Here is a 22,080-nt window from a genome sequence, read left to right as displayed (position 1 = left end):
GCTTTTAACTTGTTTTGTACGTTTACACACAGTGCTGGAAGATTTTATAAGCCAAGGTTTGGAATCACTGCTTTGAGTTGTAAAATACAGTCTTAAAGCTAGACTATATTCACGTGGCAATATAAATACCCACTGCAACATCATGAATGAGTGGTCAATACTTCCCTGCCTAAAGTTCCTATAGCCATTCTGTGGTCACACCACACGTGTTTTTGTTAAGAACGTAGATACTGTCCACATATTTCAACTTTCTTTAATCTGTGTTTTCTAGAAAGCTATTGCACTGGGGAGAAAGCAATGGGAAATGTTTTTAACAGTCTGCACCTTTCCCAACAGTTTTCTAGATGTCCCGTTTGTTGCAGAACAGCACTTTGTGTTTTGTGTAGTTTCCTTGAATGCTTTCTTTTTGTTCTTTTATTTCTCCTGCTGTTCTCTGGAACCTTTACACAGAGTTTCTTGATTCTACTCCTTACTTGAAACTTGTAAATACATCTTTGCTTATGGTAATACTCTGCAAATAAAAACAACTTCTTAATCAACAATTAAACACCCTCCCTTTACTGCAGTTCACAGACTACTCCATTCTGAAGATGTCATTTCTTCCCATTGTACTTTGTGCCTTCTGTGCTGTTGAGTGAGTGAAAGTAAAATCCTTTATAAAAACTTTCTCCTTTCCAGATCTACAACACATTTTAAACTGTGCTTGCTCCACCTGCAGATGAAAGTTGGAATAACTCTTCCTCTAACCCAGCTTTACCAAAATAAGATCACTTGTTGGCACCACCCCCACTGCTTTCATTCCCTGTGCTCTTATATATTGCCTGAGACAAAACCACAATTCTGCCACTGTGATACCTTAATTCTGGTGTTGGCCTAATTGCTGAATACTTGTCAGCCTCGTACAATTACTTCACACCAAAAAAAGTTTTCATCTTTGCATATTGCTTTTCACACTATAGCAACAAAAAGCTGGTATTGCTCAGCAAGGTTTTTTTCAAGAGTTCCTTATGGAGGAGGAGGGAAGACAGACTACCTTAAACTGCAGATTAATGCTGTCCAGCTTCATTACATTACCCTTTCTTTACTCTCACAGTTTAGAGCATCAAGATGTTAAATTCTTGCCCAATAAAACCAGTTGCTCCAATCAGCAAGAAATTCCTAAACAGACTCCTCCTAACTTTGAGCTATACAGAAAATATAGCATTACCACTATGTTTTAGGCTTTTGTCATTCATGGGATGGAAGCCATACTCTGGACCGCTAGAACCAGAAAAAATGTAACACTAATAAAAATCTAGCTTTCCAGAAAAAAAAACCAAACACAAAACCAAAAAAACCCCCAAAAACCCAAGAAACTTGATGTTTACTGGGTGCTGACTAACTTGAGGCTGCTAAATACAGTGATTGCTAAATACAGTGATAGCTCACAGCGGGGCTTATCTCCCCAGACTTGCTCCTAATAACAACTGAGTTTCTACTTTAGGACAGCTACCTAGGCTAACTTTACAGTCAGAGAGCAACAAACAATTCTTAAATTTGGATCTTTAAGAGAACTGTTCTCCTTCTTGAGGTGTCTAACACAGTTAGGCTGAAACTCCTTCCGGATACAGTTCTGTCTCCAAACAAAGGAAGCCTAGGCAATGAATTTAATTTTAAAAAGCCAGAAGTTACATACTATTCTGAAAAAGTCCTGCCATAAGGATGCAATCCTTAGGTAGGCTTCCATGCTAATGTAAGTATTTGACCATAGAAATCCTTATTAAGACTGGACTAAGTCTTATAACAATCTCAACACCATTATTAGTTAATATCCAAGAGCCTATTCTATTTATTGAACATACCGAAAACTAAAAATAAAATGGATTTCAGAATTTTAAACATATAACTGTTCTATTCCATCAAAGAAGAAGAGAAAGAAAAAAAGATCCAACTAACTTTTTTTAAGAACAGTCTACTGTATTACTTACTAATAAAACCTTGGAAAGCCCAGCCTCACAGCTAATTGTCATGCTTAAAGCTGTTTATGTAGGAAAAGTGTAATTTGAATATTTCCCCTGACATCAGTTTTTCAATAGAACACTTACGTAGTACAAACTCTTGACATTTGGACTAAGGGAAAGGTTTATTGCTTAGCAGTCAATTTATGAAATTAATTTTTCACAATTTCCCTTTATGAATTCCCTTTAAGAATTTCTTCATGATAGAAATAAACCCTTGAAGAATTATTTTATATGAGCTACACTTAGCCTAACTGGAAGGAGAGAAAGTATCCCAAATTCTTTGCAGCTCTTAAATCATGGAAAGAAGAAATCTAATCACTTCCTCTGAAGTGGGTAATGGGAAGGTAATGGAGAAGAATCAGAGAGCATTATCCTAATCCCTGAAGAGCTATCAGATTCACAGAAGGAAACAGACTAAGCCAGGGTATTTCAGAAAAAGTAGAGAGTCTCTTTTCTTGCATCAAGGAAGGATCACTTACATTTAAACCACTCCTAACATATTTCTCTATTCTATTTTTTAAAACGATGGCTTCCTATGCTGTTTCTAACAGTTTCTAACAGTGAAGAATAAGCTTCAGAATAGGTATGGTTTGTGTTGGGTTTTTTGGTTTGGTTTTTTTTTTCATTTTAACCTACTTCTTCTTGCTTCAGTAGAAGAGTACCGCCACCTTCTTTGCAAAGTTCTTGCATATTGCAAGAGTCTCGCATCTTCTCCACAGCCTCATCCAGACTAAATCCCATTGATTTCACTTTCTTCTCAAAGGTATAATTTTCTAGATGTTACATTTTTCTTATTAAAGATGCTTTCCTAGCAATTCACACTTTAATAAGTTGCTTCTCACACAGTCCAGTAATTTCCCTTTGGTCCCATGACTTGTTCTGCTACTGTCATACCCACTCTCCCTGGAGAGACCAACACACGAATTCTGTAGCCAGAAGTACTGACTATGCTGCTATCTTCCTTCTGTAAACGCTGGGACAGAAAGTTTCCTTAATCACTGTTCTTTTAGTGATAACATTCAAGGGGTTCAGAGATTACTTGCGAGGAGAAATGCCAGGCAAAAAGCCATGAACATGCCTTCTCAAAAATTTTGACTGTATGACGTTATGGGATGCAGAAGCAAAACACAAACTCCATGCATATGAATGTGACGCACGGAAATTCAGGGAACACCCACACAGAGACCAAAGTATACAAGTGAAATACCCTTAGAAAGCAAGTTTCATTACTCTACAAATGTTTCAAAATAAGAGTTATTACTACACTTTCTGATGAGACATTGCAGAAGAGAAATACTCAAGCCACCTATGTATGACAAGAAAATAAGAGAAGTTTACAGAATACATCACATTTGTATTACCATTTTCAGTATTAGGACTGACACAGATCATAAAAGGCTGCAAGTGCATCTCTTTTAACAATTTGTACACATCCAGTTGAAGCTGTCAAAATTGTTCATCACAAGAGCCAGAAATTGCAGCAGCTTTTTACTAAAATTCTCATTCACACTGCAGACTTCATAAAGAACAGAGATGGGGCCAAGTCACACAGCTAAGAAACAGCTCAAATTCAGCCACCCTGAACTATGAGGAGGTTGTCCTTCCTTAATAGATAAAAAGGGAGCTGTGGTCAACACACCCATTCGAAGCCGCCACTCGAACTACAGCATGACAACTGAACAGAACTGAGGAAGATCCCTGAAGTGCAGAGAAAGAAAGAAGGCTCAAATTTTCCATTTTATTCCAATCAACACAGCAAAGATGTCAGCTACTAACAGAGTACTAGTATGTTTCACATCAATGAAAACTATGAATATTTTCGAGCATTTCCAGGACAACATGCTACAGCTTTTTGTTTGGACAGCAAAATCTGAGGCTATTATGAGAAGTGCAAAAACACTGTGTATGAACCAAAAGCACAAATCTCAAAGCAGAAATTTCACACCTAGGGAAGCCCAGCTACAAAAGGAAATGTCTCACTTAAAGCATAGCAGACAAGCAGGAAAAGAATCCAGATTTCCCAGCTTCCAGGGAAATGCACCAATCTCCCTTTGTAAGGCACCTCTACTTTCCAGTCAGAATGAAATCAATAAAGAAATGAATAAACTATGGAAACTGTCTCAGGTAATTCTGCTTTTAGTCATTTGTAGTGCTTCAAAAATGTTCTCATCTATCATTTAAAAATAAACACCTTTTAGTTATGTCTCTAAGTACACTAAATAATATGAATAGCTATAACTATGGCATTTATTTCTATAAATACAAGACATTGCAGTACTCACCGGTCTTTTACTATGATGTCACCACAGGACTGACAGTAAAAGACGTAATTCTTCTGTGGTTTCAGGCTTTCCCTCAAATTAAAAACCAAATCTATAGACAGAAGAAGACATATTAATATTCAAAATTGTGTAAAATTTTTAGTCACTTGTACAGAAAAATCTTGCCAAATACCTTAGCCCAAAAAAAGATTAGGAATCTAACAATGTAAAATGCCAACAGTTTAAACATAACCTTAATTTATTTATCAGTAGAAGTCCTTAGATTTAGGAAAAACTCACCATGTCCACCTCACGCCCCGTATTGCTGAATAAGAATTGTACATGTCAATAATTACTTTAAATGTGCAAATCCTTTCCATGGGGGGAGCTGAGATGTTGATATAATTACAGAAATTGCATAAATTAAAACTCCATGCCACTCTTTTTGTAATGATATTTCTGCTAATCATTGTCTCTGCAATATGAGAGTGCATCCCAACATGTAACACAAAACAGGGGGGCACTAGTTTTAAATTTTCAGGCAGGTAGGATAACAGCCACTGTTACCACTGAAGGAACAGATGGTGAGCAACACCCTCTGCAGGCCAGCAAAGCAAAAACAGCCTCACAAAAGGCAGCTCAGGCAACTTTTACAAATCGGGGAAAAAAAAAAAAAGGAGTTATAAAAGACTCCACAAAATATCAAATAATATTAGGTAGGAGAAAAGTAAAACACCTAGCTATATGGATGAACATGTTAGCCATTGTCCACCCTCTCAAACTTAAGAATCAAAGTATATTCTCAGCACTGGCACGTAGTATTTAAGATTCAGGCTGCAGCCACAAAGAAAAGTGCTTTAAAAGGTTCCAGAATTTCATATACAAGACAATTACTAATGTAATACGTTAAAGGCTAGCTAAGGTTATCTTACATATAAATCAAAGGCCACGTGGTTCACATACAGGTTTTTCAGTGGTACAACTTCCAAAGGTAGCTTTTTAAAACTTCATCTTTGATCTTTTGAAGAATCTCTCATTATTAAGACACAATAAATAATTTTTATATAATTCAGTTATCAAAGCACATGCATAATTATAGATCAACGTACGGAACCAACCTCAGCATACCATAAAATCAACAGAGCATTCCAGTGTATTCTGGTGTTGAAACCATTATTGTACATCACATGCTTTATTCGTCATCTCTACTTTAAAACCACAGAATGACAATTTAATGTTATTTAATGCATCTTGCTGTGTCACATCCTATTAAATGAATCTAAACACATGATGAACGAAAGCAAGCACTAAGCTATCCCACCATGCTTCCTCTTTGTGCAATCACATCCCAGACTTGAATTAGCATCATGAAAATAAAGATAGCAACTTTCCAAACTGCTAACTGAGGCCATGAGCACAAGCAGCCCCAAACACAAAACCACAACCATTAATGATTAAGTGGTCCGTGACAACCTCAGTGGAATAGCCTGGATGAGTACTATTATTGCATTTCCAACTACTAAATACAAAAGAGGTGGGGAAATGAGACAATTTTGAAGTAAATAAGGGAAAGCACAGGGATGGAACTGGGAGCCATTCTTGACCTCCTATACAGAATACTTACTTGGCACTGTGTTTCCCTTTCATTATGCCACTTTTCGCACTTTTGATTTTTAAAACTGACAGTTTTACTAAATTTTATCAGTTCCTTTTTAAGAGAGCCTTTCAGAAAAAGCAGCAGCGCAGGCACCAGTGCAAACCATGAACTCCAGTTGGGTTTGTGTGGGGTTTGATGTGCTGCATGGTCTAAACATTTAAAGCACCTCTGTGTGCACAACACTTAAACCAGCAGGTTTCAGGTAGCCCTAAGCAAAGGAGCAGCTTTTTTAAGCAAAGACGAACGCCCTTTTTCTTCCTTAAGCAAAAAGGAGCCCTCCTCTTTCTTTTTTGAGCAAGAAGGAGCCCCCCCCTCTTCCTTAAGCAAAAAGGATTCCCCCTTTTTTCTTTCTTAAGCAAATAGGATCCCTTTTCTTTCTTTTTTTAAGCAAAAAGGAGCCCCCCTTTTTCTTTTTTAAGCAAAAAGGATCCCCTTTTTTTGTTTTTTTTTAAGCAAAAAGAAGCCCCCCCTTTTCCTTTTTTTAAGGAAAAAGGAACCCTCCTCTTTCTTAAGCAAAAAGGATCCCCCTTTTTTCTTTTCTAAGCAAAAAGGATCCTTTTTTCTTTTTTTAAGCAAAAAAGAGCCTCCTTCTTTTCTTTTTTTAAGAAAAAAGGATCCCTTTTTTCTTTTTTTAAGCAAAAAAAGAGCTCCCCATTTTTCTTTTTTTAAGCAACAAGGAGCCCACCACTTTCTTAAACAAAAAGGAGCTCCCTTTTTTCGTTGTTTAAGCAAGAAGTATCCCCCTTTTTTCTTTTTCTAAGCAAAAAGATCCCCTTTTTTAAGCAAAAAGGAGCCCCCCCTTTTTCTTTTTAGAGCAAAAAGGAACCCCCTTTTTCTTTTTAAGGCAAAAAGGAGCGCCCTCTTTTTTTTTTTTTAAGCAAAAAAAGGACCCCCTTTTTTTCTTACATCAAAAAAGAGCCCTTTAGGCAAAGGAGCCCCCTTTTTCTAATCAAAAGGGCGCTTTTCCCCAGCAGGCAGGCGCCCCTTCCTTGGGGCACATCACACACTCCCCCCCCACCCCGGTCCCGGTTACCGGCGCGGGGCGGCGCGCGGCGCAGGCGCAGGCGCAGGTGGAGCCCGTCGCCGCGGAGGAGCCGCAGGGCGCGGCAGGAGGCGGGCGCCAGCTGGATCCCCGCCGGCAGCGCCGCCGCCTCCTCGCGGCCCCCGCCGCTCCTCGCCTCCAGCCGGTCCGCGGCCACACAGACGTCCAGCGGCGAGCTCGGCGGGTCCGCCTGCCTGGGGACGGAAAGGGGACGGGGTTGGCGGGAGGTGCTGGGGCTCGACGGCGACGCGCTCGCAGCCCGGCGTGTCCTGGGCTGCATCCCGGTATCGTGGGACCAGGAAAGGGATGCTGCCCCTTCTGCTCCGCTCTCCCGAGACCCCACCCGCGTCCAGTTCTGGAATCGCCAACGTAAGAAGGATGTGGAACTGCTGGAAGGGGTCCAGAGGAGGGCTACGAGGATGACCAGAGGGCTGGAGCATCTCTGCTGTGGGGAAAGTCTGAGGGAGCTGGGGTTGTTCAGCCTGGAGAAGAGAAGGCTCAGGGGACACCTTATAATGACCCTTCCAGTACCTGAAGGGGCTACAAGAAGGCTGGGAAAGGACTTTCTACAAGGGCACGGAGTGATAGGATGAGAGGAAATGGTTTTAAATTGGAAGGGGGAAGATTTAGATTAGACATGGGGAAGAATTTCTTCACCATGAGGGTGTTGAGGCACTGGCACAGGTTGCCCAGGGAAGCTGTGGCTGCCCCATCCCTGGAGGTGTTCAAGGGCAGGCTGGATGGAGCCTTGGGCAGCCTGGTCTGGTGGAAGGTGTCCCTGCCCATGGCAGGGGGGTTGGAACTAGAAGATCTTCAAGATCTGCCCACTGGATGGGCTTTAAGGTCCCTTCCAAGCTAAAACAGTCCATGATTCTATGAGATGTTCAAAACCAGAGTGCATGAGGCATTGAGCAACCTGACCCGGTAGATGGTGTCCCTGCCCATGGCAGGAGGCTTGGAACTGGACTATAAGGTCCCTTCCAACCTAAACCATTCTATGATTCTATGAGACCAGCGCTGGGCAGGGACACAATATGAAGGCAGTGGGATAGGAGGCAGGGTGTCTCGCCCACACCTTGGGGGAACAGAGCCTGGGGTTGATGTGAAGGTCCCCCACAGTCTGAGCAGTGAATTGGGGTGTGAGGAGCCATGGAGAGAAACAAACCGTCCTTCTCAGGAAGCATTTATTGGCACAGTAATTCAGGCTCTTCTAAGTCACACGAGAAAGGAGAGGCAAGGGGAGGCGCGGGGACAGGGAATCACAGAATGGTTTGGGCTGGAAGGGACCTCAAAGAGCATCCAGTTCCAAACCCCCTGCCATGGGTGGCAATACCTTCCAGTGGATAAGGTTGATCAAAGCCTCAAGCAACCTGGTCTTGAACACTTCATAGAATCATGGACTGTTTTAGCTTTAACTAGCTATCCAGTTCCACACCCCCCCCCCCCCCCCCCCCCGCTGTGGGCAGGGACACCTCTCACAGGATCAGGTTGCTCAAAGCCCCATCCAATCTAATCAGAATCACTAGGTTGGGAAAGACCTCTAGGATCATCGAGTCCAACCATTCCTATCTGCCACTAAACCGTGTCCCTGAGCACCTCGTCCCCCCGTCTTTTACTTGTACTCCAGGGATGGAGCATCCTCGGCTCCTCTGGACAACCCGTTCCAGCGCTTCATCACCCTCGCAGCCAAAAGCTCCTTCCTACGACCTAATCGAAATCTCCCCTCTTTCAGCTTAAAACCACCACACGAACGCCACCCGGCGCCTGGGCGCGTCCCGCCCCTCCCCCGCTCGGGGCTCCGGGCGGTGACCGCCCGCCCCGCCGCCCCGGCCCCTCGGGCTGCGGCCCCGCAGTACCGGACAACGAGCAGCGCGCTCCCCGTCCCGCGCCTGATCTCCAGCAGGAACCGCCCCGCCATGCCGGGAGAGCCGCCGCCGCCCGAGCGCGCCGGGCCGCCCGCCGCAGCGCCGCCTGCTGCCCGCCGGGGGCACGGCAGCACCGGGTCCCTTCTCCTGTCACCTGGGAAAAGAGGCCAGCACCCTCCTCTCTACAACCTCCTTTCAGGTAGTTGTAGAGAGCAATGAGGTCTCCCCTCAGCCTCCTCTTCTCCAGGCTAAACAACCCCAGCTCTCTCAGCCGCTCCTCATAAGGCCTGTTCTCCAGCCCCCTCACCAGCTTTGTTGCTCTTCTCTGTACTCTCTCCAGAGCCTCAACATCCTTCTTGTGGTGAGGGGCCCAGAACTGAACACAGGATTCGAGGAGCGGTCTCACCAGTGCCGAGCACACAGGGAGGATAACCTCCCTGGACCTGCTGGTCACGCCGTTTCTGATCCAAGCCAAGATGTCATTGGCCTTCTTGGCCACCTGGGCACACTGCTGGCTCATGTTCAGTCGCTGTCAACCAACACCCCCAGGTCCTTCTCCTCCAGGCAGCTTTCTAGCCACTCCTCCCCTACTCTGTAGCACTGCACACGGTGGTTTTGTTAAACCTCTTGCCATTGGTCCCTGCAGGGACCAGAGATGGTTACTGTTAAAAAAAGGGGAACATTTTGTTTTAAGCTAAAGTTCACCTAAGTAACTGTATTTTTGAAAGTTAGACAAAGTGTCCCTCTGACAGCATGGTTTCTTTCAAGCAGTGTTTTCCCAGACACTTTATTCTTTGAAGATCATAGAATAGTTTGGGTTGGAAGGGATCTTGAAGATCTTCTAGTTCCAACGCCCCTGCCATGGGCAGGGACACCTCCCAGCAGACCAGGCTGCCCAAGGCCCCATCCAACCTGGCCTTGAACACCTCCAGGGATGGAGCAGCCACAGCTTCCCTGGGCAACGTATTCTAGTGCCCTACTCCTCTCATCATGAAGAAATTTTTCCTTATGTCTTGTCTAAGCCTGCCTCTCTCCAATGACAATGATGAGGACTTGTGTGAAGTATGTCTCAACCAAGTTTGTTTTTTTGTTTTGGTTCGTTTTGGTTTTGGTTTGGGGTTTTTTTGATTCTTTTTTTGGTTGGTTGGCTTGGTTTGTTTTTTAAAAAAGCATGAATTTATTCAAGTATTCTAAGATAGAACCATAGAGTAGTTTGGGTTGGAAGGGACCTTAAAGATCATCTAGTTCCAACCTCTCGCCATGGGCAGGCATATCTCCTACTAAGAGGCAAACTGTGCTCTCTGTGCCAGGGGTGTTTGGGGATTTTGTTGTTGTTTGCTTCCTTTTTAAAGGAAGAAAAGTATTTATTCCACATGGTGGCTTTCATTTCCGATTACTTCACAAACCAACGTTGCAGGTTAAATTGTTCTGAGCCAGCAGGTCACGTCAAACATAAAAAACACACAATTATAGAAGAATCATCAGTTAGGATTATTAAAAGGCCTTGGGCTCTGACTTGACAAAGGTTTGCACAAGGCTACAAAGTTATAAATAATCTTAAGTATTCACATTGCATGAGCTTCATTTATTCAAAATTGTCTATTATAGGTTTCTTACCAATTATGCAGTGAAATAATTACATAGAAATGAAGGTAAATGTCCTGCAGAGCAAGTGCATCCAGCATCAGTGCTGCATCTAGCCCAGGGTTTTAACTTCAATGTCAGTAGAAGGAATGACTGTTAAGGAAGAGCTCCTTAGTGTGGTCAGTTTCGGGTACTTCCCCTGCATCTCTCTTGTAGTTAGGATGCTGGAGGGTAAGGCCCTGCCTATTTCCTTCAGCGTCCACTTACTGATGTGTTTGCCATTAATACAAATAATGTCTCCTTGAACGTAAGGATAGCATCCAAGCTCCTAATCTCTGGTGGCAATACATTCTAGTAGTTCACAATCTGCTTTGAAGAAAAGCATTTTCTTTACCTGTCTCAAAAATGATCTTCCACTCTTTTCAAGAGAGGCCTCCTCATCTTCATATTGGGGATTTGGGTTAACGATGACTTTATACCTTCCACGATTCTGTAACTCTTGATCAAGCCTCTCTCCTACCTTCTCTCACCATATTGAACAGTCTCAGTGTTACTGCTCTAGCTGTAAGGGAACAGCACCATCCTTCCTCTGTGCCTCCTTAACTACATCCTTCTTGAGCCATGAAGACAACTGATTCAGTGATCAACCCGACACTGCACCAGCAGCCAAACAATTACCTCAATCTGGTTCTCAATATTCTTACCAATAACGTACACTTGTCATGTCCCACCTGATCTGCAAGAATGGGCAAAGAATGGGCACGTTCCATTGCCAACACGGGAAATGAGATGGACAAAGAACTCTTGGAGTACTCTGGAGGAAACCATGTGCCACCCAGGGCTAAGCAAGGCTACCACACAGGGGCCCAGAAGCCTTGAGACAACAATAAGCTGGGGTTGTTTAGCCTGGAGAAGGGGAGGCTGAGGGGAGACCTCATCGCTCTCTACAACTACCTGAAAGGAGATTGTGGAGAGGAGGGAGCTGGCCTCTTCTCTCAAGTGACAGGGGACATGACAAGAGGAAACGGCCTCAAGCTCCGCCAGGGGAGGTTCAGGCTGGACATCAGGAAAAAAATTTTCACGGAAAGGGTCATTGGGCACTGGCAGAGGCTGCCCAGGGAGGTGGTTGAGTCACCTTCCCTGGAGGGGTTTAAGGGCTGGGTGGACGAGGTGCTGAGGGACATGGTTTAGTGTTTGATAGGAATGGTTGGACTCGATGATCCGGTGGGTCTTTTCAATCAATCATAAATAAACACCCGGGAGCGACTCAGAAAAGAGGCAACTGGAAACGGGAGCCACGGGAAACGCGGTTTCACTTGCTAGAGACCAGTAAAGATGACGCTTCAGTTAGTGCAGGATTGATAGTGGAGGACTGAACTGCGGGGAACAGCGGGAAAGACAGACGAGAAGGAAAAGAAGGGAAAAAAAGGACGGGGCGGGGTGGGGTGGGGCGGGGTGGGGTGAGGCGGCGCGGTGCGCGCCGGGAGGTTCCGGGATGGGGCGGCGCGGTGCACGCCGGGAGGTGCCGGCGCGGGGCGGGAGCGGTGCATGCCGGGAGGTGTCGGGGCGGGGGCGGCGCGGTGCACGCCGGGAGCTGTCAAGGAGGGGGCGGCGCGGTGCACGCCGGGTGCTGGCGGGGCGGTGGCGCTGGTGGCGGTCGGGTTCTTCCGGCTCAGGTCGCGCAGGTAACGACGCTGCCCTTGGCGCCTCCTTCTCTCGCCGCCGCCGTGCCGGTGAGCGGGGTTCCCCCCGGTGCCGAGCCGCGCTGCGCTTCGCTTCGCTGCGTTTCTCGCTGTGGGCCGGGCCCGAGCCCGCCGGGGGGCAGGTGCTGAGGACCCCGGGGGACGCGGGGGACCTGTTAATCGCTCCGCATCAATTAACCCGCGGCCCCGGGCGGGTTTCGAGGCTGCGGGGCCTCCTTTTAGCGGCCACCCCCCAGCCCCGGGCTTCCCCGGGGGTCTCTTCCCCGTGGGAAGCGCCGGGCTGGGGCTGCCGGGGCCGTCCGGCCATGACCTTGAGCGTGTGAGGGCTGCGGGGCCCTTGGGGTCGGATCCCTGGTGGGATGTCTGCGAGGAGACACGGGACGTGCGGTTGTCCGTAGTTTGTGTAACACAGGGTTAAGTTTGATCTGTTGCTGCAGGGATGGTCTCAGACCTTGTGTTGCCCGCTTGAAATGCATAAATATGTGACAGCTTTTAGCATTAAATATTTAGTTTTAGAAACAATGTCTGCATTCATGTCTGCAACCGGCAAAGCTTAAGTCACTTAAAGGGATGAATTTTTAAGTATCCTAAAATATGCTGGATATGGGGTGCGGGTTTTGATGAGCTTGTTCTGGGTTACTCAAGCCCTGCATTTTCATTTCTGGTTAGTAAGGACCCTTGCACTCTTTGATGTTCTTTCCATATGCAGTAATGGTGACTGCATGAAGGGTAACTGCAGAATACTATATCTGAATTCCAGCTGTAGGAGTGTGATGTGGTGGGAAGATTCTGTCTAAATAGTAGTGGGCTAGATGCTTGCAGGAAATAAGGGCACGTAATAAAATATTGAAGGTCAGAGGAGGTTCAAATTAGACATTAGGAAAAATGTCTTCACCTAAAGGGTTATCAAGCACTGGAACAGGCTGCTCAGGAAGGTGGTTGAGTCACCGTCCTTGACGTGTTTAAAAAAAGGGTAGATGAAGTACTTAGGGATGTGATTTAGTAGTGGACAAGTATGCTTAGACTCCCTCTCAGAGGTCTTCTGCAATCTAGCGATTCTATGATCATAGTCTCATTTTGCTATTAAGTCTGAGTTTGTCTGTATGAAATATTTATGTTGGCCTGACTGAGATATCTGCAACCTTTTGAAAAACGGGCTGATGTACAGTAGATTTTTGCAGGCCAAATAATAGTGATGTCCAAGTATCGTGATAATCCAAAATATATGGTCATTTTTTTATGTAAAATGGTTGAATGTCAGGTGGAGTAATGTCAGTTTGGAAACAGGTGGAACATCAACAGAATGATTCCTAGGTTTGTTTTAATTTAAATAACTAGGCATTTATAGAAGCTAAACAGCCTGTAAATTCGATGGGGAAGCAGGAACTGCATTTCTAATACAGCGAGTGTCTTACTTTCCCAGTTTGTTGGTACCACCTGTGAAAGTAGATGTGTAAACAGCATCTTGCAAAGAGAAAGTTATCCTATGTCTTCTGCCAGTGGAGTGGCTTTGCATTGGAGCCAATGGTTATGTTCACAAGTTAGGCCATGTTTATGCCGATAGTGAATTTCTTGTGTAAAAATACTAGGGTGCTACACTGACTGCCAGAAATACGCGTCACCCACACAGCGAGCTACACGGGTAACAGTGCAGTCTGTCTGATGTAAGTGGGCTCAGCCTATATTCTTCTACCACTGTTGTATTTTTGAATAAAGAGAAGATGCTTCTATGTGTTCATCACTGGCTTGGGTCTCTTGACCAGAGTTACTACTGTCCACATTTAGTGTCTTCTCGCTGGGCATGACTGCTAGTGCTGAGCTGACTGAAAATGTTTCTTACTCTTGTACTTTTTTTTTCTTCTTGTTTTACTTTGGTGGAGCTATATTATTTTAAATATGCAGTGTGTAGAAGAGAATCAAGAAGAGGTGTGAAGTATGTTGTAAAACCTGTTTTGAAAATGGTTGAGGAAAAATAGCAGCTGGAAAAGAGAATAAATTAAATGATATCTGCCAAAGCGTGAAATTGGAAAATGGAAGTAATTTATTTCTGTGCACATAAATTGTTTTTTGGATTCATAATTGTGTAGCTCTGAATTTTAGCTGAAAAGAAGGTGAAATAGATACAATAAGCGGCGTATTTCCTTTTGAGAGCTTGGGGAGAAGAAACACTGAAGGGTCAACCATTTTTCCACAATAACTGGAGCAAGACATGAGAATAAAGCACCAAAGAGACCCATTGAAGGATTTCACTAGTCAACAGGTCCCTGTTTTTATCAGAAACTTGTACTTCAATATCAGCATAAAAAAATACATAAAGACAAATAATGGTGCTTTGTCTAACTTGATTTCTGGTATCATTCGCAATCAAAGGGAATTTTACCTTATATTTATGACTCTTCTGGCTTACTTCTGAGGATAAAGAGAACAAACAAATTTTGGTCCAGCCACCATTTTCAGAACAGTCAGAAAAAGATTCTACTTTACATGTAGAAGTGGATGCATTGCAATATATAATCACAGCCAAGGTAATGCATAGGTATAAGTATGGCTATGGGTCTGTTTCGCAATTAGAATCAGAATAAAATGATAGAATTAAGTTGAAATTTGAAATGAATGCATTAGTAATATCTTAGTACATCAGGGTATATTAAAAAAGGAAGTTGTACAAAGTGTTGCCCAAATGCATTGTATTAAAAGATGGCCTGAGTAAGTCGATGATAATGATATGAAAATTCCTGACATGTTTTTGTGAAAAGAATTACGGGGGTTGTTTGGAGACAGAATGTTAAACTTGACTGAAGCTACATTATTAGAAAGATTGGTATGGATGAATAAAAGCTTTGTCCAAATCTTCAATTTTAAGGTTATTGTGAGTAAAGAATAACTGAATAAATTATCAGGCCACCATTTTTTTTGTTTTGTGTCGCATTTTTAAATTTGTTGGTTATCTTTTAAACCATATATAGGGATATTTAAAGAGATGTCACAACGTGAAGGTACAACATTACCCTGGAATCAAAGCTTCTCAGTATAGGAGAGTTCTGCAAATGTAAGACAAGACAGGGAAACTCATGTAATTCTTTTTTTGTTTACCAGGCTGAAAAGTATCTTGAAGTTGGCAAATTCTCCCTTAAAACAAAATGTAGTACAGATCTAGGTTTAAACATAATTATACGGGTTGAAGTTGGTTTTCGTTGTTATGTTTGATATGGCTAGCTTGTTTCTTTTTTTTATTTATTTTGACTGTATTACTATATTAATTGGATTTAATTAATTGTCTTAGTTTGCTAAGAGTACAAAAAAAAGTAAGAAAGGAAAAGAATACCTCAAGATAAGTATTCTCAGTAAATGCTTGGAAAAGATAGAAGAAGAGAGCTAGCTAGTTAAAAAGGTATTCTTTTCAGAGAGGGTATAGTGCCCATTTGAAGGCATGAGACTGACAGAAGTAAAAATGAAAATAAATTGCAGTATATTTTAGAAAGCTTGTCTTGTTTCTGTGCTGAGACACCTAGAAGGTAACTATTTGAAATCATGTACTTAATTATCTATCATTCCTCTACAGAAAAAGTAGTAGTCCTGAAGCCTAGTTAGTGCGTGAGAGAGCTGGGCAGTTCCACTGTGGAACAGGAGAGGCATAAAGCTTACAGTGCTGCTGGTGGTACAGGAGCTGGCTCACATGAGAACATACTCGTTTTCTCTTTGCTGATGATTTTTCAGCCCACTAAACTTGGGTGGTTACCATGGATGTAGCTATGTCGGATAAACACCTTCCACATTCTGATTAGAGTAAATCAAACAGCCTTATTTCTAATATGTAGTCTCAGCATCTTTTTATGAAGGTGGGGAAACTGCTGACTGTGGGATGTTGCAGGTTGGATTGTGGATAGCTAAAAAAGGCCCTCTCAACCCCAGGCATAAGCCGACCTTTTTTAGCATGGCCATAATTTGTTTTGGTCAAGTGAACAGTAGGTGATAGTCTACACACAGTGTTATACTTAATTTCTGAGTAAGGATTTTGTGTTTCTGTTTGGCTTGGCATTGTCAAAGTAACTGGTTGACTCCAGGAGGTTGTTTCATACATTTAAATAAAAACAAAAAAAAGACCACCAACCCCAAGGCTGGATGTATGTTCTTCGTTTGGGATTGTTGAGATGTCAGCCTGGAGACTGAAATGAAGTTTATTAAAAAAATGCCTTTACCCAGATTGTTTACACTTCTTTGACAGATGCATTGCTGCTATAATTTAATTTGGGTATGAAGATGGTAACTGTGAGCTGATGTGAAATGAAGTTTAAGGAGGAAAGCTGCCGCAAACATGCCAAAAGATTGCATGTTAAATTCTAGGTGTTTGGTTGTTTCTTTTTCTTTCTGTCAAATCACAGAATCACAGAATAACCAGGTTGGAAGAGACCCACCGGATCATCGAGTCCAACCGTTCCTACCAAACACTAAACCATATCCTTCAGCACCTCGTCCACCCGTGCCTTAAACGCCTCCAGGGAAGGTGACTCAACCACCTCCCTGGGCAGCCTGTTCCAGTGCCCAATGACCCTTTCTGTAAAGAATTTTTTCCTAACGTCTAGCCTAAACCTCCCCTGGCAGAGCTTGAAGCCATTCCCTCTTGTCCTGTCCCCTGTCACTTGGGAGAAGAGGCCAGCACCCTCCTAATGTGTAACTGAATAAGAGGGTAATAGTGACCAGTTCTAAGTCTAGGTTGATATATTGTTTGTTTGAATACAATGCTCAACAAAGGGAAGATGGCAAGAAAAGTACTTATGAGCATTGAAGGAGACCTCAAATTCAAGGGAGTTGTTATTCTGGCTTAAGTTGCCATCTGTTTGTTAGTAAGTCACAAGATATTTTGCATAATTTTAAGTAACAAGCGCAAGTAGCTGGAGTTTTGTTGATTTCAGATATAAACCCCGTTCTGATTAAGTTATAATATACTAGGTAGGTAACTTGGGAATCATTTGTTGCTAGAAGGGGAAGAAAATATTTTCAGTTAACAGTTAACCTGAGTTGTAATGAAAAAGATGCAAATTATCATCTTTCATCTACTGACTGAAATAAGTTGAGACCTGTGAAATCTAAATGTTTGGTTTGATCTGAAGAAGAATGTAATATTTTAAAAGTAGAAACTTTAATATAAGATTCCAGCATTTGTGTAGTGCAAGAGCCCTTAACTCCAGAAAAGATGTCAGTTACGCTGAGTATCACGTTATCACTTGAGCATCTGTTGTATGCCACTGCAATGCTTCCATTGGCTTGTATGTATCTGCTTTGCTTTACTCAGACTTTTAAAATTAATTTTTAACTGTTAGATGTGGTTAAGATACTTGTTTGATGTTAAATCAAAGCTTATTGTTATCAGAGGAAATCTTTTATTGTTTTATTACAGCGGTGCTTGGAAATCCCTGTAGTGAGCAGGGCTGATTTTCCTCTTGTATTTGCCACAAACAGTAAGACAGTCCCGATTAGTACGCAGGAACGGTGCACAAGGGCTGGAAGAAAAGGAATCAGTAGTGTTCTGTTGTTGGGGCTGGAAATCAAAATTTCAGTCCAGTATATCAGACTGTTCTGTAGTTCACCTGTTATATATTGAAGAGCTATATTAAAATAGAAATGAGTACAGGGGGAAAAAAATGTTACTCTAAACTTTTTAAGAGACAATTGGAAGAGGCATTTATTAACCAATGAGATTGAGAAGTCTTTGGTCAGTTTCTTCTCCCCACCAATAAAAAGATAGACATAGCTTTGTTATGTTTTTACTTCTGAACAAATATGTTCTAAAGCAAATACGTTCACTTAGAGATTGTTCATAATTATACATCTGTTTTTTTGAACAGCAGATGGAAAAGTTGAATACTGAGTAGACTTGCTGTGTGTTCCTTATGAATTTTTAAGCTGGTTACTTGTTCTTCTTTATGAAATCATGCCTGATGTAAGTCAGATTTTGGAATACTATAAAACAGCAACAGAGGAAAGAAAATTTCATGTACTTCGTGTATATCCATCCAACCATGCTCAGTGGTAGACTTAGCAGTTTTAGTCCAGTCATCTTTGTCTATACATGCAAAAGAAGAAAAAAATGTACCCAGTGTGTTTTTACTGAGAGTTTGGTTGTAGTGTAGTAATAAGCATAATGAATAATACACATACTTTGTAGATCCTAAAGCCAGGAGGGAGCATATCCAGTTGAGTACCTAATCTTACCTCTGTAGTACAAATCACAGTTTGCTGTCATTTAATTCTTGTTTTAGAATCACTGTCATGATGATGTAGAAATTGCCGGTATGGGTAATGCTCAAATTGTTATGCTGATTTAAATGATTGGAAAGGAATTTGAACACCTAAAGCAATGTAATTTTTTTTTTCTGTGAAAAAAATGTAGTAAGCTGTTTCCTCCTTTGATTCTTGACTGAGTAGAAAGATATACTGGAAAGTTATTAATCGCAGTATTAAATCTTACCAAGTGCTCGGTACTGTTGCAGGTTGCTAATGAGGGCATGGCTAAATGCAGTTAATTATACAATGTGTTTTTTCAGTTGTGTTTATTTGGTTTGTGTCTTTGCTTCTTTCATTACTGTGCTGAAAAGCAGTTGCCCAATAGAACAAGCTCAAATGGTTCCTGTTCTTCAGAAGACACTAAAGGTACCTCTTTAAAGGTACTCTCTGTAGAGAGTCAATTTAGAAATACAGTAATTACTTTTAATTGGAAAATATTCGGTTTTGGTGATGAAAGAATATAGAATCATAGAATCTCTAGGTTGGAAAACACCTCTGAGATCAAGTCCAATCGTACCTGTCCACTATTAAATCATAACCCTAAGCACTTCATCTACTCGTCTTTTAAATACCTCCATGGATGGTGGCTCAATCACCTATTTGGGCAGCCTCTTCCAATGCTTGATAACCCGCTCAGTGAAGAAGTTTTTCCTAATGTCCAATCTGAACCTCCCCTGGCACAGCTTGAGCCTAGTCCCTCTTGTCCTACCACCTGTCACTTGGGAGAAGAGACTAACACCAACCTCACTACAAACTCCTTTCAGGGAGTTGTAGACAGTGATACGGTCTCCCCTCAGCCTCCTCTTCTCTAGGCTAAACAACCCCAGTTCCTTCAGCCCCAGGTGCTCCAGCCTCTTCACCAGTTTCGTTGCTCCTCTCTCAACACACTCCAGGACCTCAATGTCTTTCTTGTAATTAGGGGCCCAAAACTGAATGCAGGATTCGACCTGTGGCCTCACGAGTGCTGAGCACAGGGGTAGGATCACTTCCCTGGTCCTGCTGGTCACGCTGTTTCTGGTACAAACCAAGACGCTGTTGTCCTTGGCCACCTGGGCACACTGCTGGCCTATGTTCAGTCATCTGTCAGCCAGCAGCCCCAGGTCCTTCTCTGCCCAGCAGCTTTCCAGCCACTCTTGCCCAAGCCTGTAGTGCTGCACAGGGTTGTTGAGCCCCAAGTGCAGGACTAGGCTCTTGGCCTTGTTAACCTCATCCTGTTGGCTGCAGCCCATGGATCCAGCCTGTTCAGATCCCTTTGCAGAGCCTCCTTACCCTCAAGTAGATCAACACTTCCTCCCAGTTTAGTGTAATCTGCAAACTTACTAAGGGTGCATTTGATCCCCTCATCCCGATCATTGATAAGGATATTGAACAGGGCTGGACCCAGCACCAAGCCCTGGGGAACATCATTTGTGACCAGCCTCCAACTGGATTTAACTCCATTTGTCACCACTCTTTGGGCCTAGCCAGCCAGTTTTTCAGCCAGCAGAAGGTATGTCTGTCAAGGCCGGTGGAAGCCAGTTTGTCAAGTAGAAGACTGTGAGAAACGGTGTCAAAGTCTTGACATGGTGTCAAAGTCTTGACATGGATCTATTTCCAACGTGTAACTTTTATCTTAAACGAGCCTGGGATTTGCAGTATTTGTTTTGCTATTCATGCTTTTAGATGCTTCTGAGGGGAAGCAAAGCATAATAAATTACCAAATGACAAGGCTTCTGCTTTCCATGCATTCAAATGTTTGTTTTTATTAAGTCTATTAAAATAAAAATGTGTTGCTGCAGTTACCAGCTTGGTATGTGGACACTGTAGGCAACTTAAAAGGAAATAGCTCAGTGCTGTGCAGGTTGGATTTTTTTCATCTACTTCTTAATTTTCTATTAGTTCTGTATGTCCCATAGCTGTGCTTGAAGCAGTAAACAGTTTTAGAAAAGCCTTGAAATATTACAAAGCTGAAACTCTGAGGAATTCAAAGGGAGCGAGTTTGTGAGCTCAGCTTCTTACAGTACTTGGGATAAATCTTGAAGTGAAATAATCTGCGCACATTGACGCTCCGCAGCAATCAGCACCTTGACCTGTACCAGAAAGCCACCATTTCAATATTGCACACTGGTGCGAAGCCAACAAATAGAGCAATTCTGTGAATCTTGAAAAACTTAAGAGTAGAACTGTATCAAATCAAACCTAAAGAAGGGCTTTGGGAACAACAGGTACTGGAGAGCTTCTAAGTAGTTGGAAAATCTTATAACCATATGGTTACACTGGGACAGAATCTAGATGAAAGGGGCTTTTATTAAATGAGTATTGATGAGGCTGCTGTTCTTCTCAGTCAAGTTTCTTCAGCTTCAGTGAAAATCATTTATAGCTTCTTAAACAGGTTAATTGTGTTGATGTGAGACAAAGCTCTTGGGCACTAGTTTTGGAGGATGAACATTTGCAGTGGAAAACATAGCTGTAGCAGTATCATCTTAACTCTGAGGAAATCCAGTACCACCTTAGTGATGAAGGAATTGGAGTCTGCTCTGTGAACGCACTATGCACAAGGAGAGCCACAATCCCAAGTAATGGCTTTCCTTCTCAAAGTTATACCCGAAGACTACAGGCATCCAGATATTTCCAGAATGTGGTGTGTGGTATCTCTTTTTTTAATCCCCTTGAAAAGTGAATTAGAAGGTAATAAGTGTCAAGACCTACTTCTGCAGTCACTTATGACTTAAATACGGTTTTACAAAATAGTTTGAAATAGTGTAACATTTCTTAAGTAGTTTTTTTTTTTTCTTCATTGATAATAAACCTTCTGCTCAGACACTCCTACTACCTTTTTGTCGTCCATTAGAAAGAGGCTTGGTCATCTAAAGGTCAGTGGTTACCCATGTTCAGACCTATGAGAATGGCTGAACCTTCAATAAGAGAAGCTTGCCCAGGGAGGTGGTTGAGTCACCTTCCCTGGAGGTGTTTAAAAGACAGGTGGATGAGGTGCTGAGGGGCACGGCTTAGTGATTGATGGGAATGGTTGGACTCAATGATCCTAGGGATCTTTTCCAACCAATTATTCTGTGATTTCATGAGGTGTATGCCAAGAGGGAAAAGGCTAACAAGAGCAAAGGATGGTGCTCTTCATACCTTTGCTAAAGAGGGTAAAATAAATAAAGAACCTTCCAAGGAAAGTTGAGTGTTTTGCTAAGTAGTGATTGTGGAGTAGCAAGATAAATGGTTTATCCTTTGAGCTGTTTGATGGTGTGACAGAAACTGCTAATTTTCAATGGTTTTGATCTATCACATTTTATTTCTCATTTTTCAAAGTCATAAACCATGAAAGAATGAATGTGATACAAGGAAATAAACATTATGAAGCTTTAACAACATACTGAGATCTTAGTGCTGTAAAATTAAATGTTAACTCTGCAGCTTTGTATATGAAGAGTTCGGAAAAGTATCAATAAGAATACATGATAGAAACATGAAAATAATAAAAACTAAATTTTGGAGTATCTTCAGGCTAGCCAAAAAGTAAACCTTGTAGGACAAGTATATTTTTATGTATGAGAGCTAATAAAAATGGGCCTTCCTGTAGTTTTAATGCTCCCAGACTAAAAATAGTGCCAGGTTTATAAAAATAATGCATAGTGTTTACATGTTATCTTCTATGTAGTCCTGGATTATGGCGGCTGCTGATACGATTTGGAAGA

At 42.5% G+C, this 22,080-nt stretch overlaps 2 protein-coding genes across 8 annotated transcripts in view; one reads left to right on the top strand and one right to left on the bottom strand.

Annotated features, from left to right (window-relative positions):
- The window catches only part of UBE3D (ubiquitin protein ligase E3D), an 82,636-nt gene extending 73,758 nt beyond the window's left edge, over positions 1-8,878 (bottom strand). Inside the window, exons 1-3 of the mRNA XM_069851313.1 lie at positions 8,817-8,878; positions 6,952-7,154; positions 4,283-4,373 (exon numbers count right to left, since the gene is read on the bottom strand). Of these exons, the coding sequence (XP_069707414.1) occupies positions 4,283-4,373; positions 6,952-7,154; positions 8,817-8,878 (356 nt within the window). The remainder of the gene's footprint in view (positions 1-4,282; positions 4,374-6,951; positions 7,155-8,816) is intronic.
- A 3,135-nt stretch (positions 8,879-12,013) lies between these two features.
- DOP1A (DOP1 leucine zipper like protein A) overlaps positions 12,014-22,080 on the top strand; it is a 70,689-nt gene continuing 60,622 nt past the window's right edge. For all 7 annotated transcript variants that reach the window (XM_069851207.1, XM_069851209.1, XM_069851205.1 and 4 more), the window contains exon 1: positions 12,014-12,094. The gene's annotated coding sequence lies outside the window, so the exon portion shown is untranslated. The remainder of the gene's footprint in view (positions 12,095-22,080) is intronic.

The sequence above is a fragment of the Phaenicophaeus curvirostris genome, chromosome 2 (genome assembly GCF_032191515.1).
Source record: "Phaenicophaeus curvirostris isolate KB17595 chromosome 2, BPBGC_Pcur_1.0, whole genome shotgun sequence".
Lineage (NCBI taxonomy): Eukaryota > Metazoa > Chordata > Aves > Cuculiformes > Cuculidae > Phaenicophaeus > Phaenicophaeus curvirostris.
The sequence above is the reverse complement of the archived record's forward strand: the minus strand, read 5'-3'. Positions and strand labels throughout refer to the sequence as shown.